The following is a 15,061-nucleotide window of genomic DNA, read 5'->3' as shown; positions in this document are numbered from 1 at the left end:
CTACCCACGTCTGAAGCAGCCAGGTAAGGCCTGAGGCACCGGCTAGGGCAGGCCATGGGTGCAGGGAGTGCCCAGCAGAGAAGTGAAACAAGTAGAGAAACGCAGGTGAGGACATTTATTGTGTTTAAAAGTGGTGATTTGTGTAGATTGTGCACATTTTAACCATGGTTAGACGAACTCAGGAGGTTCCTCTGCCCTAGTAGTTTGGACTTGATCCCTGGAATTTTACTGTATGCTGTTATTTTGATTGTGTCTAGAGTGTGTGAGGACCAGAGAAAGCTGATGTGGGTAAATGCTGAAGTATTGTATGCTGTGTTGTGTTGAGAAAAGTGGGCACTTTGAGAGATGCCCCTTTCCTGGTGAGTTTGTGTGGTTCCTCCCCCGCATTGTAGTAATTTGATTCTCGGGATTGTAGGGTTGTGTTTGTGGAGATTTTAGGATTTTGTTTGCAACAAGTGTAGCATTTTACACAGAAGAACTACAGTATGGTGATTTATGTTTAACTGTGGTAAAACAAGTTCGAGGAATTCCAGGAATTCCCCTCCCACAGCAATCCAAGCCCTGACTCTCGTGAATTTGAGATACGGGGGGTGGGGTGAGGTGCGTCTGTATTTGTGGGCATATCAGAGTTTTTGCTGTAACAGGCACAGCGTTTTGCAAGGCAGTAAAGGGAGTGTCAGTGGAAGCAATGCATTAATTAGATTGTGTGGGAAGAGAACTGGAAAAGACTGAAATTTTGTAAAACAGAGTTTAGATAGAGGAGACGAATGAGTTTATATAAAGGGGCTTTATCAGACTTCAGCTGGTAATATAGTAAGTCTGGACTGAAAACAACCTGCCATAGAGGTTAAGTGATAAATGCTGAAGTGATAAACGGAATAGCCTGCAGGCAATTCCCGAGAGCTTTTGGTGCATTGAGAGGCTGGCACCTTGTGTGCAATGCAGAATTTGTGAGAGGCGCTGGTATTGCTGTTCTGTGCCTTAAGTGTAAATTAAAGATTCCTGATCAAGCCAATTCAGAACCTGAGATCTTAAGCTTATGTGTGGAGAATCACATCTGATACCTGCCACCTGGAGGTCTGTGTGTGAGCAAAAACTGAGAAAAGACACTGTGAGGCTTGGGTGGAAACAAGATAGTATAAGGAGAAGGAGATAATGAGAAGTAACAAGAGCAAAGAGGTTCCTGAACTAGCCTCTTTGGGAGGGGCTCACTGGGAGAAAGCTGCCAGTAGGGACGGCTCAGAAAAAAAAGGATTTATAATACCTTATTGCAGTTAATGCTGTTTTAAAACAAAAAAATAAATGGGATAAGGTCCCGTATGCCAATGTGTTTTTTGCTTTAAGAAATCACCCAGAATGGCAGAGTAACTGTGGGATCAGTGAAGGACAGAGATAAGGGGAGGGAGACAGAGAGAGACAGAGAAACTGCTGTGAGAGCAGGTCAACCTGACCTAGGAATTCTTTCTGATAAAGAAGAACTAGCAGCAAATGTCACGCGAAATTTGTAAAAATGAATATGTATGAACCTATTGTGAAATTGCATGCATATGGATTCGAGAGAGGGATAAAAAGGGACCTAGAGTTCCCAGAGGTACGCATATCATTTTAGGGGAACGATTCCCACATGCGTCCAGTGCTGTAATAAACATACCAGCTTTACAACTTTCACAAAAGTTGTGGAGTTTTGTTTATCTCCACAAAACACTACCTCCTGCAAAACAGCACTTAATGCATCTACACTATGTGATCTATTAAGTATCATCTAAATAATAACCAAATCTACAGTTATTTAATATAGGAACTCTGACAAGACAACAGTTTAAGGAGATATGTTACATCTTCATTCTAACTAGCAATGGTGTATTCCTCCATGTTGTTATGCTTACTGACATTTGCAAATGAGTATCTTACAGCAAATCCTCCTTAACGGATTCTTTTTTCCTCCCTGTTCTTATAAGTGTCACCCTGAGTTACTTGAACCAAATTTATCCCTTGCAAGATGCTTTTTCCAAGGTCTATGTACAGTTCTTGAGAGGAAGTAATCTGCTTGAGAGTCCCTCATACATACACACTGTGCCCTCCCCTTTGGATTTCTTAATATTAAAAAAAATCAAATTTTTTCCACTTTTTTTTTTAACCAAGTGAGCTGCAACACATTTTAAACATCACCACTCAAACTTTTCAACAGATTCTTCTGAAAGCCTGAAACATGAGTCACCCTTATTTCACTTCAGAGTTTTCTGAGCTGTAAAAAGCACATTAATGGTGAAATGCCAATATTTTTCTATTATATTTGAATTTTTAAAAACCTTTTTGTTCTTTCAAAAAAAGTGTTTGCATAGAAATAAATATTGATTCCCCAACTTGCTCTCATGCCAATTTCATTCAGAGTTAATGTTGTATGGTCAAATTCAAAATTGTTTAAAGGAAAAACTTTTAACAGCAGCAGATCTAGCAGAACTTATTCAAGGATTCAAAGATCATCCTCTTAGGCTGTGAATGCTATCTAGTGTTTAAGAATGGCAAAATCTTAAATGCCAACAGACAGGCTCAGTCATTAAAAGATAAGAAATTGCTCTTCGTCTGCAGTAACTTAAAAATCCTGGCATTCCCTTGAATTAGAGTCTGAGATTATGACTGCTCAGTTCAGTGAGAAGATTCTCAGTAGCACCCTTGAAGTTTAGATTGAACCTGTATTTTCAGGTGTAAATTAACACCACAGAAAGCATTCAGAATAAAATAACTTATATTGTGCTTAGGTCCTATGGAGCTCACAATACTTGTATTGAAGTATCACCAGTAAGATCTCAACTCTTTACTCTTCAATCTTTCTTGAGAAGAAAACCAAGCCTGACAGTATTTTAATGCACATGACATTTGAGTTCAGCAGAGAGAACTGACTCTCTACAGCATAACTGCTCTGTTTGTAACTTCATGGCATTATGTATTCACTAAACATTTTCCTTACCTTACTAGTTTAGCCAAACCCATGCTATTTAAATGGAAAAAAATTAGTTACACAACATGAAAGACTACTGTATTCTCAAATGTGGCACTTCAATTTTCAGACCACACACAAGCAAACTGTTGGCTGTTACAGTACATGCACTGAGAGAAGGTTAAGAGCCAGAGTATGCCTAACCTTCATACATGAAGGCCACATTAACTGTCACTATAAATTTTAGGGCATCTCTGTTGGCAAAGCTATTTTTCAGAGTGGTTGAAAATCAGTCCCAATAATAAGCGATGTTGAGACAGTAACCAGCACTACAGCTGAAATGTCCAAATACACTAAAACTGAGGGGAACACAGACTACCTGTAAGACTCTTCTGCATCAATGCATACAGACTTTTTCAAAAGTAACTGCAAAAGGTTTTTCATGCTTATGTCCTGATACTCAAGTTCAAGCATCAAGTTAAACCTCTTTAAACCTGCGTGCAGAGGACATTCATGCACTGAATTTCCAGTAATGTTTTTTGATACCTTATAATAATTTCTATGTGTTCATTCCCTAAATTTTTAAGCAATTCACAGTGTAATACCAAGTGCACTAAAGCAGCTTTCTAGTCAAGAAAAAGAATTTAAGTACTTTGCCAGTTGCCAATAAGAGGGATCGCAAATGGCATGTGAAACTACCACTGCAATGGAGAGCTGTAAGTCCTACTCATACTCACAGCTCCACTGCATCTGTTAAGACCACAATATTTCATTAACCACAAGTAGCATAGGATGCATTTTTGGGCAACCTTGTCCTTATGTCTATAGAGAATGTTTTTCACTTGTACTTGGAAAACATTTCCCACAAACCAAAGTCATTTCTATTTAAAGGAAAACCACAATGTGGCAGGTACATATTGCACCTAATTGCAGCAAAAGGACAGCTCAAACATTTGAATGTCATAAGTGGAATTTAGCATAAAGCAAATGATATGTGCTATGAATAAGCATCATTGTTCCTCAGGATGGTTTGTGCACTCTCATATCTTGTATCACAAGCAAAACTGGGCCTTAGTATAATCATCATTAAATAATCAAGTTTTTCTGTGTACTGCAATGGGAACTCTTCACTGCAACCATCTCATGGTTAAGACCAAGAACTCAAATACAGAAGAGCCTAGTGACACAAAGTACCCTAGAGTGGTTTCAGGTCTCTGCAATGGAAGTCAGAAATCTAAGCAGATGTGAAAATACCCTGTGGTGCCTTCCTGGGTCACAAGATCCTTTAATGACTTTAAAAAAAAAAAAAAAAGAATATAACCTGGGGGACTTATTGTGTAAGTTTGGTGGGGTTTGTGAGGTGGGGAGAAACTTGTCCCAAAACTCGATGAAGTAGTCTTATTCAACAGGCTTTAAATGAGGCTTTAATTGCCCAGCAAAGTATAAATATAGCAAAGAAAAAGGCATAAAATTAATAAAGCTAGAAGTCTGAGTAACTATTAAATTGGCAAATATTTTTAGATCTCTATTATGAGTTTACTACACAATAATTATAGACTATGCCTTTCACAGACTTTCTAATAATAAACATTTACTTTGTGCAACCTGCTTCCTAGCAATATGTGGAAAAAATCCCAGTTCTCATGATGACAGAATTATTCACCATAACCAAGTGAGTTAAAACAGTTATTTGCAAAATCTGCTGCAAATATTTTAATTCATCTAGCAAACATTAGTTCAGCAACTCAAGACTAATTATTGCAGTTTTCCTTTAAATCTTCTTGCCCTATGCAAGCTGATATTTATCTCAAAAAAAAGCTGCAACACCCAACTTCTAACACAAGAGGCATAAAAGCATGTAATCTAGTAAAAATTGGCAAGCCAAAAAGTTTATTTTTATGTGATTTTATTTTTGATTGCCATATGATGATGGTTCTGTGGTATAATATGCTAAAATAATTTTTCACACAAAATCCTGTCCACAGCACTTGAACTAATAACAAAGACTCAGCAGACAAAAAACTTGAAGAATTAATGTTTCTTTTGCTAATAAAATGATGAGAAGGCCCCTATAATTTGCTGCCTATAATCTTAACACAGATGTGTCAGAAAATTAAAAATATAGAAATTATAGATCCTTATGACATAGGAAAATGGTAACAGCTTTGTCTAAGATGTTGAAAATTTAGGTGTGGATATAGCTTGGGCACCTGCGTAAACAAATTCATATTTATATCCTAAAATAGGTGACCAGCTGCAATCTGCAAGAACTTACAATAAGGCTAAGCAGGTTTGTCATGCACTGAAACATAGAGCTGAAAGGACAGTGCAGTAATGAACAGGGCCTTACTGTAACACAGGCAAGAGGTATGCTGTATTATTTTTAACACAGCTGCCAATCTGTGGTCTTAAGCTGGCTATTTATCTTCAGAATGTATTTATTAGATTATCACCATCTGAGATTTGACAGCACTAACAAGAGCTTATCTAGGTTTATAAATGAAAATATCTAAAAATTCCAAAATTCAAAGATAGTCCTTCCTCCAATTTACCATTTCTATGCTTTGTTGGTGTGCAAAAGTGATCTGAAACCTCAGGACAGATTTTAAAATTTGCCCATGTCTTAATACACTGCAGTCTTGAAATTTACACAGAGCTGCAGTTCTCCTGGCTTTTCTCAAGTGTGACTCATCTAATTTAGCATGACAGCTGAAAAATTATGTCAGATGTGTTACAGTTCAGTTTAAAAAACATCCTCTACCTGGTATCTCTGCAGTGATTGTCTTGCTGCTCCCTGAAACCTCTTCATCATTGTCTGATGAGCTTGTGCTTGAGTCACACGTCAGGTCACTGTCGCTGGTACTGCTGTCCTGAAGCAGGTTGTACTTCTTGCGAGCAGCTGCCTCCCGCTTCTGTCTCAAGAGACGGATTCTTTCTTTGTGCTTTTGACTTCTATGACCTTTTACCTTGGTAGCTCGACCATTCTGCTTATCACTAGACTGTCGGTTTTTCTTGGCAGCCATTGTTGAAGTTTCACTTTCAGACCTGGATCTCCTGGATTTCCTCCCAACTGCAGCCCCAGACACCGCAGAAAGGTCTCCCTCTACAGTACCTTCAGCTTGACAGGGCTCATTCTCTTCTGCAGAAGACAATGTGTCTGAGTCAGCCAAATGCCCGCTGGAGGAAGGGGAAAGCATGCAGTGATTAGAAGAGTCACTCTCATAAACTCGACCACCCATTGGCCTATCGCTCTCTGTAGATGCCAACTGAGACTCTGAAGAGTCTCGCCTCAGTTCCATCAGTAAGCAAGGCATTGAAGAAAGCACCGCTGAGTCTGCTGCAGTGCGCATGTTGTCTTTCTGAGTTTGTGTCTCAAGTTCTATAGGTCCATCTTCATCAGGAGCAGTTTCTTGCTTTTCAGAAGTCTTTGGTGGAACTGAATCAACAAGTTCTGCTTTTCCCACTGTCTCCATCTTCATTTCAGAACACTAAGGTCCTCCTGGTCTCAAAGCATGGAGCACATGGTCTGGAAGACTGAGTGAACTAGATAAGGTCTTCAGCAATACAGCAGCCTAAACAAGAACAGAAGAGGAAGAATAATTTACCCAAATAACTCAGTCCTGCTCTTCACAGTATTACCTAAACAAGACATTGCTTTCAGTTACAGACAGTATGTTCATAGAATCCTAGAATGGTTTGGGTTGGAAGGGACCTTCAAGATCATCTCATTCTAAACCCTCTGCCATGGGCAGGGATACCTTCCACTAGACCAAGTTGCTCAAAATCCCATCCTGGCCTTGAATACTTCCAGAGATGGGACATCGACGACTTCCTTGGGCAACCTGTTCCAAGTGCCTCACCACTCTCAGTCAAAACTTTCTTCCCAATATCTAATCTAAACCTGCTCTCTGTCAGTTTGAAGCCATTCCCCCTTGCCGAAGTCCCTCTCCACTTGTAATTCAACATATAATAAAGATCTTTCATTCAACACATTTGCTTACAGATGAATGGTATGGAACAAATAATTTATGGGTTTAGAAGTATAGAAACAATAAATCTACAGCACTTTAAAAAGTGTAGATGAGAACAATCAGTAGAATTTTTAATTTATTGCTTTTAAAAAATGCATTTTTGCAGACAAGGGCAATTAGTACTTGAAGAGCCCGAGAAAGCATGGATGGCTCAGAAAGATTTTTCAGTACCTGGACAACCCTTCATCAGATTCCTGATCCATCCCAAGCTTCCTGTAACTGTATGTTTGTAATTGCATGCTGTTTCCCCCCCTCCATCTGCAGCACAATATGAGGCTACTTCCATGATTCTAAAAGGTGCCGTGAAAAGCTCAGTGTTGTCCTGCCCACCCTAACCCACTTTGAAACTTCATTTTTAAAGAAAATTAAAAGAGAGTTCATGCTTCCTTTGGGCTAATGAATGAAATGCTGTATGGTGCAAGGGAATGATGAAAATACTTATGGGAGAGAAACACCAGTGTTAAGGAAAGAAAGGTTAGTTAATCTCAGACAACAAAAGAAAGATAAGTTCAGGTCTGCTAAATGAGAAAGAAAAACCCCAAACACACAGCAAAGCATTTTACTTCCAAAAAAACCAAAAAGAGGAATAAAATACATACCGGAAAATACAAGAACATACATATAAAGGAAAAATGTTTGTTAATACTGAGTAAAATTCTCTTAAAAGCAACTTAAATAAGAATTTTCAGAAAGTGTAATTTAATGTAGGTACCAATTTATTTCCAAGGCCACAGCACAACATCAACAAACCCAAATGAGTACACATGTTGAGACACAAATACATCCCTATACTGTAATAAAATCACTATTCTATGTATTTCACCCACAAATCTTCATTATCAAATAATTCTTCTATTACATGGGTAAGTAAAACATAGATTTGATGACTGAATGACTAACCAAGTGTTATACACAGTGGGATTTGTATTGTACCTGCTAGAGCAACTCCCAGCTTTTCTAAGAATTTTTAAATGTACATGCAAGGAAAAATTTGGTTGCTCAAACACATATCAAAAGAGTACCAGTCTGGCCAAAATGAATATATTTAAATATTCATACTAATAAGTGCAGAACAGCTTCTGCACTATTCAGCCTTTTAGCCCAGAGAACAAAGAAGAAAGCTTGACAAGAATCTAAAGGGCAGCCAAAATGAACTAGAGACTTTCCACAAATATCCTACTTGGAAATACCATCTACATAGCATCTTCCAAAGGGACTATAAGAACACCTGTACTTGCTTTTTCATCTCTCTGGCCTAGCAGCCAGAAAAAAAAATGTTTCATCTACATGTTGCCACCTTGCTAACAGTCTAATTACAATGTTTTTATAAGATTGTTTTCATCATTAAATAGGAACTTTAACTACTTGTGAAAAATGCATATTATATGATTGGCTTTTCATAAATATTAAAATGAATATTATATGTGTTATGTTAGAAAGTTATACTGTATTAATCCTTTTCAATAGTGTGTTAAATATAGTTATAGGCTATAACATAATATTAAAATAGAAACTGCAATGTAAGATACCTTTTCTAACTAGCTCAAGAAATTCTTCACACAGAGATAACAGCAACAAGACACTAAAATCCCAAAGAGAAGAATTATTGCCTCCTTATCGGGAAGAACCAGACTTGGTGGGGACAAACATGACTGATTTACAAGATGAGGGGGGGAAGCTGACAATAACCAGAAAACACCCTTTGTTTGAAAAGAATTTTTGAATCATGTATGAGATATATGAATATGCAACAGGCTATTGCTTTTAAGAGTTAATCCTTTGTTAGCGACCCATGCTTTCCAGAGGAAAGCATCCGAACATTCGCAATTCTTTGCTTTTTTATTGTCCTTTATTGTCCTACCTCTGATTGTCCAAATTCTTATTGCTCTAATTTGTATTACTATTTTTATAACCATTTTATTACTATTCAACTTTAAAAATTTTAAAACAAGTGATTGGCGTTTTTCACACTACTCAAACCATGCTGGTTTGATCCCTCATACAGTGATCAGTGAATTATATTTTCAGTGAGATGGCAGCACAGGGACTAGTAATCTCACAACACTACATCTGGTCAACATCAACCTGTGTTTCTGTATACATGGAAAAAATACTTGCTCTGGTGAGGTTTGTACTCTCTAGGTCCCCTGAGCTGGCTATTTAGACATCAAAAATTTGAGTGAGTATTAGTATGTAAATAAAATACAACTTTGTCTTTATCTCAGTAGAAAAAAAAAGTCTACTGTGACTCAGAGTTTGATGCAGGGAAGAACAAAATTCAGGGGAAAATGTTTATGCCAAGGAAAACCTTGTCTCAAAGAAAGAAAAACTAATGTCCTTATTTAGTTCTACTTGAGAAATTTATAGATCAGAGAGAGGAAGAGGCTATACTGAAAAAATCACATTCTTTTCTTGCCACTCACTTTTCTAGTAACAGTACTAGAAAAAGTAATCTTGAGGTGATGCTAGAGAAAGACCAGTTTTTTACTTAAATGAGAACATAGCACTGAAAAATGTTGTGATGCTTACTGACACAGATGGATACTTAATCAGACATTGCTTAGAAATATTATTCTCCTTTCATTGATGCACCGATACTGCACTTATTTGAAAAGGCAATTCCGTAAAAACGTCTGTGCTAGACTTTTCCATCAGAAATTATTTTATTTCCCAGGCACACATAGAACACATCAGTATGCAGAAGCCATTAAACATCTAACCACCCCTATCTGGGAAAGGATGTGCCATGTTTTTCCAAGATTTTAACAAATTTTCCCACTTTACCTATCCATTTCTGTTACTCAAAGGAAATGTATTCTGTGTTTCCTCTGCTGGTTCATGCTGTTCTGTATACATAAACCTCCTCTTTCCAACAAATGTTTATCTATTGTTCTACCGTGGTCAATAAAGTAATGCTCACCAAAAAAGCCACATTTTAAATTGCTTGCGCATAATAGTAGTAAATTAATCATGCTTTTCAGATTAAGAACATTTATTTCCAATATCCTGAAAGTAATCAAACATTGAATTATTCACTAATAATTCGTTAGCAGATCAGGACAACTGCAATGTAACTTCAAAGTAGTAAAGCTATCTCAGTACAGCAGTATTTATTTGAGAAGGTCTTGTGCTGTCTCTCAAAAAAATCAAATCTGGTCCAGCACAGATAGGCACAAATGTACCTTGCTATTGCTGATATTTGGAAATATTGAAGCAGAAATGAGTGCCATGAGGCACAGGCTGCAGTTACAGGAGCCCTTAAATTAATCTCAAAGGTCACTGGGACTGTTAAGAGACAGAACTGCCTACATGCTGGGGCAGTGAGCCCCCATCAATTCCTTTTGTTATTCAACTTCACAGAAGAAAGCTATGCACCTTGGATAGTTGACTTAATGAGATCAGTCAGGGTCCAGAAGGACAGCAAGGTGACTATTTTGCCTGACAGCAGCCATGGGCCTGGAGCAAGGGAGAGCATTGGAGATTCACCTGATCTTGCAAAACAGTGCTCCAAAATTGCACAACCCTTGACATCTGACTCTCAGCAGATAAGAGAGCTGTTTTCTCAGGTTCTCTGCAATGTTCCTTTCCAGTAACAGTGCTGCCTACTTAACTGACACTACAACCACCCTGGCTGTCTTATGGGCACTTCCGTAGCTCACACAGCAACTCACCAGCATCTCTCCATCTCTTACAGCTATCTAAGAGCTGAAGGCACTGAACTAGAAGTGGTATGGACTTATGACAGCCATTTGGTGAGGATGAGTTATAAGATATTAAGCCACTACAGTTTGTAAATTTTTTATGATCAGACCTTGTCTTGGTTTGAAAAGAAAGGTGTCCGCTAAGGAAGGCAGGAGCCTTCCTTGAAATGGAAAATGCAAACCCCTCCCTCTGAATTATTATAATTTTGAAATTAAGAGGCTCTCAGGCAAAGATATGGGAGTAGGAATAACAGTTTTTTACCAGGAAAATTAAAAATACAACTGCAATAGTACAAACAAAAAAGAAAAACCACTGACAGAGTCAGAATATGACCTGACACCCTGTGGGTCAGGGTGTTGGTAGCAGTCCAATTGAATGGTGGCTGCAGTCCTCCGGGAGTGACAGGTATAGTTCTGTTGAAGCAGTGATCCTGTAGAAGGATGCAGTCTTTGTCTGAAGGTCCAGTGGTGGTGTAGATGGGCCTGGCCTTCCTCTGGGAATACAGTGGAGAAGAAAGCTGCTCCTCTTGGAATCCAGGGGGAAATAAATACTTTCATTCAATTCCAAATAATGTCTTTACTTTCAGCCAGTATCTTCCTGGCATGGTGCAGTAACTCGCTCGTTTTATAGTGTGAGGTTTTGATGCCGTTGTGGTTTTCATCTTTTTTTTTCTATTTAATGCTCTCTGTATTTTTCGCACATATTTTTGTAGCTCTGTAGTCTATTGTATTAGTGGCTAGTTTTCCCAGTACTTTTCCATGGCCTTTCCCTAGGCAGAAACAAAACAAATTCCAGAGCTCCAAGCCCTGGGGGTTACAAGACCCCTATGCTATCTTAGTTCTTCCTGGCTACCAAGGTCGAGAACAACTCTTTGAGATACATTTTAATGGACAAAGTACAGCTACTGCCGAAGGGAGGGCTCCAGAGAAGGGGGGGCTTGACCTGGGGGGAGGGGAAATTGCATCACCACTTGTCCTCCTAATTGGTGCTTTTTTGTCAATTATGCTGATTTGGTGAACTTATAAAAACTGTATTCACCCTGTGTGGGTGGGCTTTTGTGGACATCTTTCCATAGCTGCTCCTGAAGGCCTTCAAATAAATATCCACTTTAATATTACCTCCTTACTAAAATTATCTTGAGTTTCATTTCCAAGTTGGGAAAAAGGCAACAGTTTAAGTCCAGCTGGCAACTAAGCACCACGCAGCCACTTGCCTACCACCCCTCCCACTCCAGGAGACCAGGGAGGAGAATCCAAAGTAAAACTTGTGGGTTGAGATAAGAAAAGTTTAATAATTGAAACAAAGTTAAATATAAGAATAATAATAGTAAATAAAAAAGAGAAAACCCAAGAAAAACAAGTGATGCACAATACAGTTACCACACACTGACTGATGCCAAACCCCATCCTCAAGCTGTGATTAGCCTCCCTTCCAGGTATCTGCCTCAGTTTATATACTGGACATGACATTCTATGGTGCAGAATCTCTTTGGCCAGTTTGGGTCACCTGTCCCAGCCAGGCTCCCAGCTTTTTGTGCACCTCCTCACTGGCATAGCATGAGACACTGAAAAGTCCTTGACCTGGGTAAGCACTACTCAGCTGTTACATTTGTTGCAATTTTGGAGACAGGCACACAACTGAACATGCCGAGATCATGCGACAACAGCCAACTTTTAGTGAGGGGGTTCAAAATTCCCATTCCTAAACACCTGATTGGTTGAGGTCTTAACACTGCCCATCTCACTGGCCAATTAGATTTCTGCATTCAGGATTGAATGGGATTGGCTGGGGTCCCCTGTTTGAGTTCGAATCCAACCTATCATTGTCTTACCTGGGGACTTGTTTACTTCTATTCTCTTCTGAACTAAGCTGGGAGTTGGAGTCTGTTATGGCCTATTTCATCTGTTCAGGTTACAGACCAGCTATAGCTGTGACACTCAGCAACAACCAAAACATCACTGTATTATCAACATTATTCTCATACTGAATCCAAAACACGACAATATAACAGCTACTGAGAAGAAATTAACTTTATCACTGCTGAAACCAGGACATATGGTCTGGCCAACTGAGAACAGGTGACATGCCCAAATTCTACAGAAAGGCTGGAAAGGAGCTGTAAGCCAACCAATCCCTCACCTCGAGTAATTTTCTCATCCACAAGCCACTAATATTATTAGTTTATTTAATTATTAAGCTCATAGAATAAAATCTAAATATTGCAACATGGATTTGCAGTAGGCATACTACTGAAAAATAAATGGTATCAATACACTAAAGGTAAAGTCATGTTGCATTCAAATTATGAAAATTTGACAGTAAGATACCAACTGCTGTTGGGCTGCTCTTGCCACCAAACCTTGATCTTTTCTGACCAGTATTAAGAGGTACCAATTGATTTCAGCACCCACCAGATTGCTAACAATCAATACCACAATCTTTACATGTCCGAAGTGCTCCTAAAGAAGAAAACACTTGTGACAGTGGTCTCGGGACTCAGTAAGCAAGAAGTATATGGAAACAGAGCTGGCTGGGATAAATAGTGGTTTAGTCTCAGTAGCATATACAGGAGGCATCAACCGAAGACCATGGGAAACAGGATACTGAAAAAGGGACATCTAGTCAGGTCATGGCGAGAAGAGTGTGGTCATGGGAATCAATGTTAATGGAACTATTCTATACTTGGTCAGGTTTCTGGTTCTTGTTCTCAGTTGGTTCGGAACCTGTAACAAAAAAGGTCATGCTCCAAGTTCGCGTTCATGATTGCACCCCTGCTCTCAGATTACCCCTATACCTTGTTGCCTTCGCCACATCCTTCCCATCTTTGGATCTTGACCCTTAATCATGCGGTTTCTACATTTGTTATTTTGCTATTAAAGTCTTTATTTTCAGGCAAGTCCATCACACCCATTCCTTTATTTTGCCATGTTCCCCCCAGCCAAGCCAGACTAGGGGTCTCAGCGAGCGAAGACTGCAACAGTTGGCATGCAAGAACAAGGACCTCATATTGAGGGACCTTCTCAGTTCAGTTTGTCTGGGTCTTGGCCAACCAGTAGGACTTTTTTTTCTCTTCTGTGGATTAAATCATCAGGCCTGACGTGGTTATGAGCTACCCTCAGAGTTGGCTCGGTTCCTTCGGATGCCTGCCCAAAAAGCAGGTAAGCGGAGAAAAGGGACACTTATTCTTGTTGCACCTACCCCAACCAGGTGGGCATACTCCATTTAATCCCAATTACTCTACAGGATCGGAATAAGACTGTCAAGATTAGAAAGGGACGTATATGGGCGTTTTGAACTTTTGTTAGCAGTTCACAGAAGAAAGGTTGAAAAGCGTGAGTTAAAGAAATCTTCTAAAGTGGGTGTTTTGCAACTTCTCAGCAACTGTAGCCAGCAGTGCTGTGCCAGGTGCTGTCGCTGCCACCACCTCCCGTGCTCGTCTACCCACCGGGCTCTGCTCCCCCCCAGCCCTGCTTGCCGGCACTGCCACTTCTGCCTTGGCAGCCATGGCCCATGGGAACGCTTTATGACCTAGCTAGTAGGGGGAACCCCCTCGCAGCGCGTCTGTTGCCTGATTTCCAAAACACTAAAAGCTGAAGAGGAGCGACTCCCATCGCTCAGCCCCGCCCCCACTTCACCATCGCAGCGTGAATCTAGTTTGGACTCTCCCCACAGAGCCACCGCCACTCCCGAGAGGTCCAGGGCCATCCCACCACATGCGATTCCTTCCCAAACCAAGACTGCTTTTAACCCTTCTAACCCTGGGGGAGGATACGATACGAGGGCGGAGCCCGTCCCAGACGCAGGAGCCCATACAAATTGTAACTCCTGCCCCTTCGTACCCCTCCCCTTCTCGCCCTTCGCTCTACTCCAGATTGGGACATGGAGCCGACATTGCCAGCATGCTCAAAGGAAACATCAGTCCGCCCCGTTACTTTGCCACCCCATGTCCACCTCCAATTCCTCCACTTGGGGTCCGAGACAACAGTGGCCACGCTGTCTTGGATCCTCCTCCCCCACCTTTCCTGTTCCTTCACCATCCCAACCTCCCTCCTATTCATCCAAATATCCTGTTGTATTACCTGCTAAACACCCTTCTGATGTCTATGCCACCCAAGTCGCCATGTTGCCTCAAGGTTCCTCCCTCAGCTCCACCCCTGTCGCTCCGGGTCCCACCGCTCCTGCTTCAGACTACAACTCCCAGCATGCCTTGGGCCACGCCCCTCCTGGGAAAACCAGAACCATGCCCACCATGGTCCCAGAAGTGCTGCTCTCCAACATGGTGGCGCCCATGTCGGTGACTGTGCTGGAGAGCAAGCTCTGCCTTTACCCATCCAGCAATAAAAACACTGTGCTTGCATCCTCCCCCTCCTCCTGGGAAGAAGACCTAACC

At 40.3% G+C, this 15,061-nt stretch overlaps 1 protein-coding gene across 3 annotated transcripts in view; it reads right to left on the bottom strand.

Annotated features, from left to right (window-relative positions):
• The window catches only part of LOC102042044 (uncharacterized protein C18orf25-like), a 67,873-nt gene extending 61,324 nt beyond the window's left edge, over positions 1 to 6,549 (bottom strand). For all 3 annotated transcript variants that reach the window (XM_005431074.3, XM_031065384.1, XM_031065383.1), the window contains exon 1: positions 5,700 to 6,549. In XM_005431074.3, coding sequence (XP_005431131.1) covers positions 5,700 to 6,417 — 718 coding nt within the window. In that variant the 5' untranslated portion in view covers positions 6,418 to 6,549. The remainder of the gene's footprint in view (positions 1 to 5,699) is intronic.
• Positions 6,550 to 15,061: the final 8,512 nt, after the last annotated feature.

The sequence above is a fragment of the Geospiza fortis genome, unplaced genomic scaffold (genome assembly GCF_000277835.1).
Source record: "Geospiza fortis unplaced genomic scaffold, GeoFor_1.0 scaffold519, whole genome shotgun sequence".
NCBI classification, from domain to species: Eukaryota; Metazoa; Chordata; class Aves; order Passeriformes; family Thraupidae; genus Geospiza; species Geospiza fortis.
The sequence above is the reverse complement of the archived record's forward strand: the minus strand, read 5'-3'. Positions and strand labels throughout refer to the sequence as shown.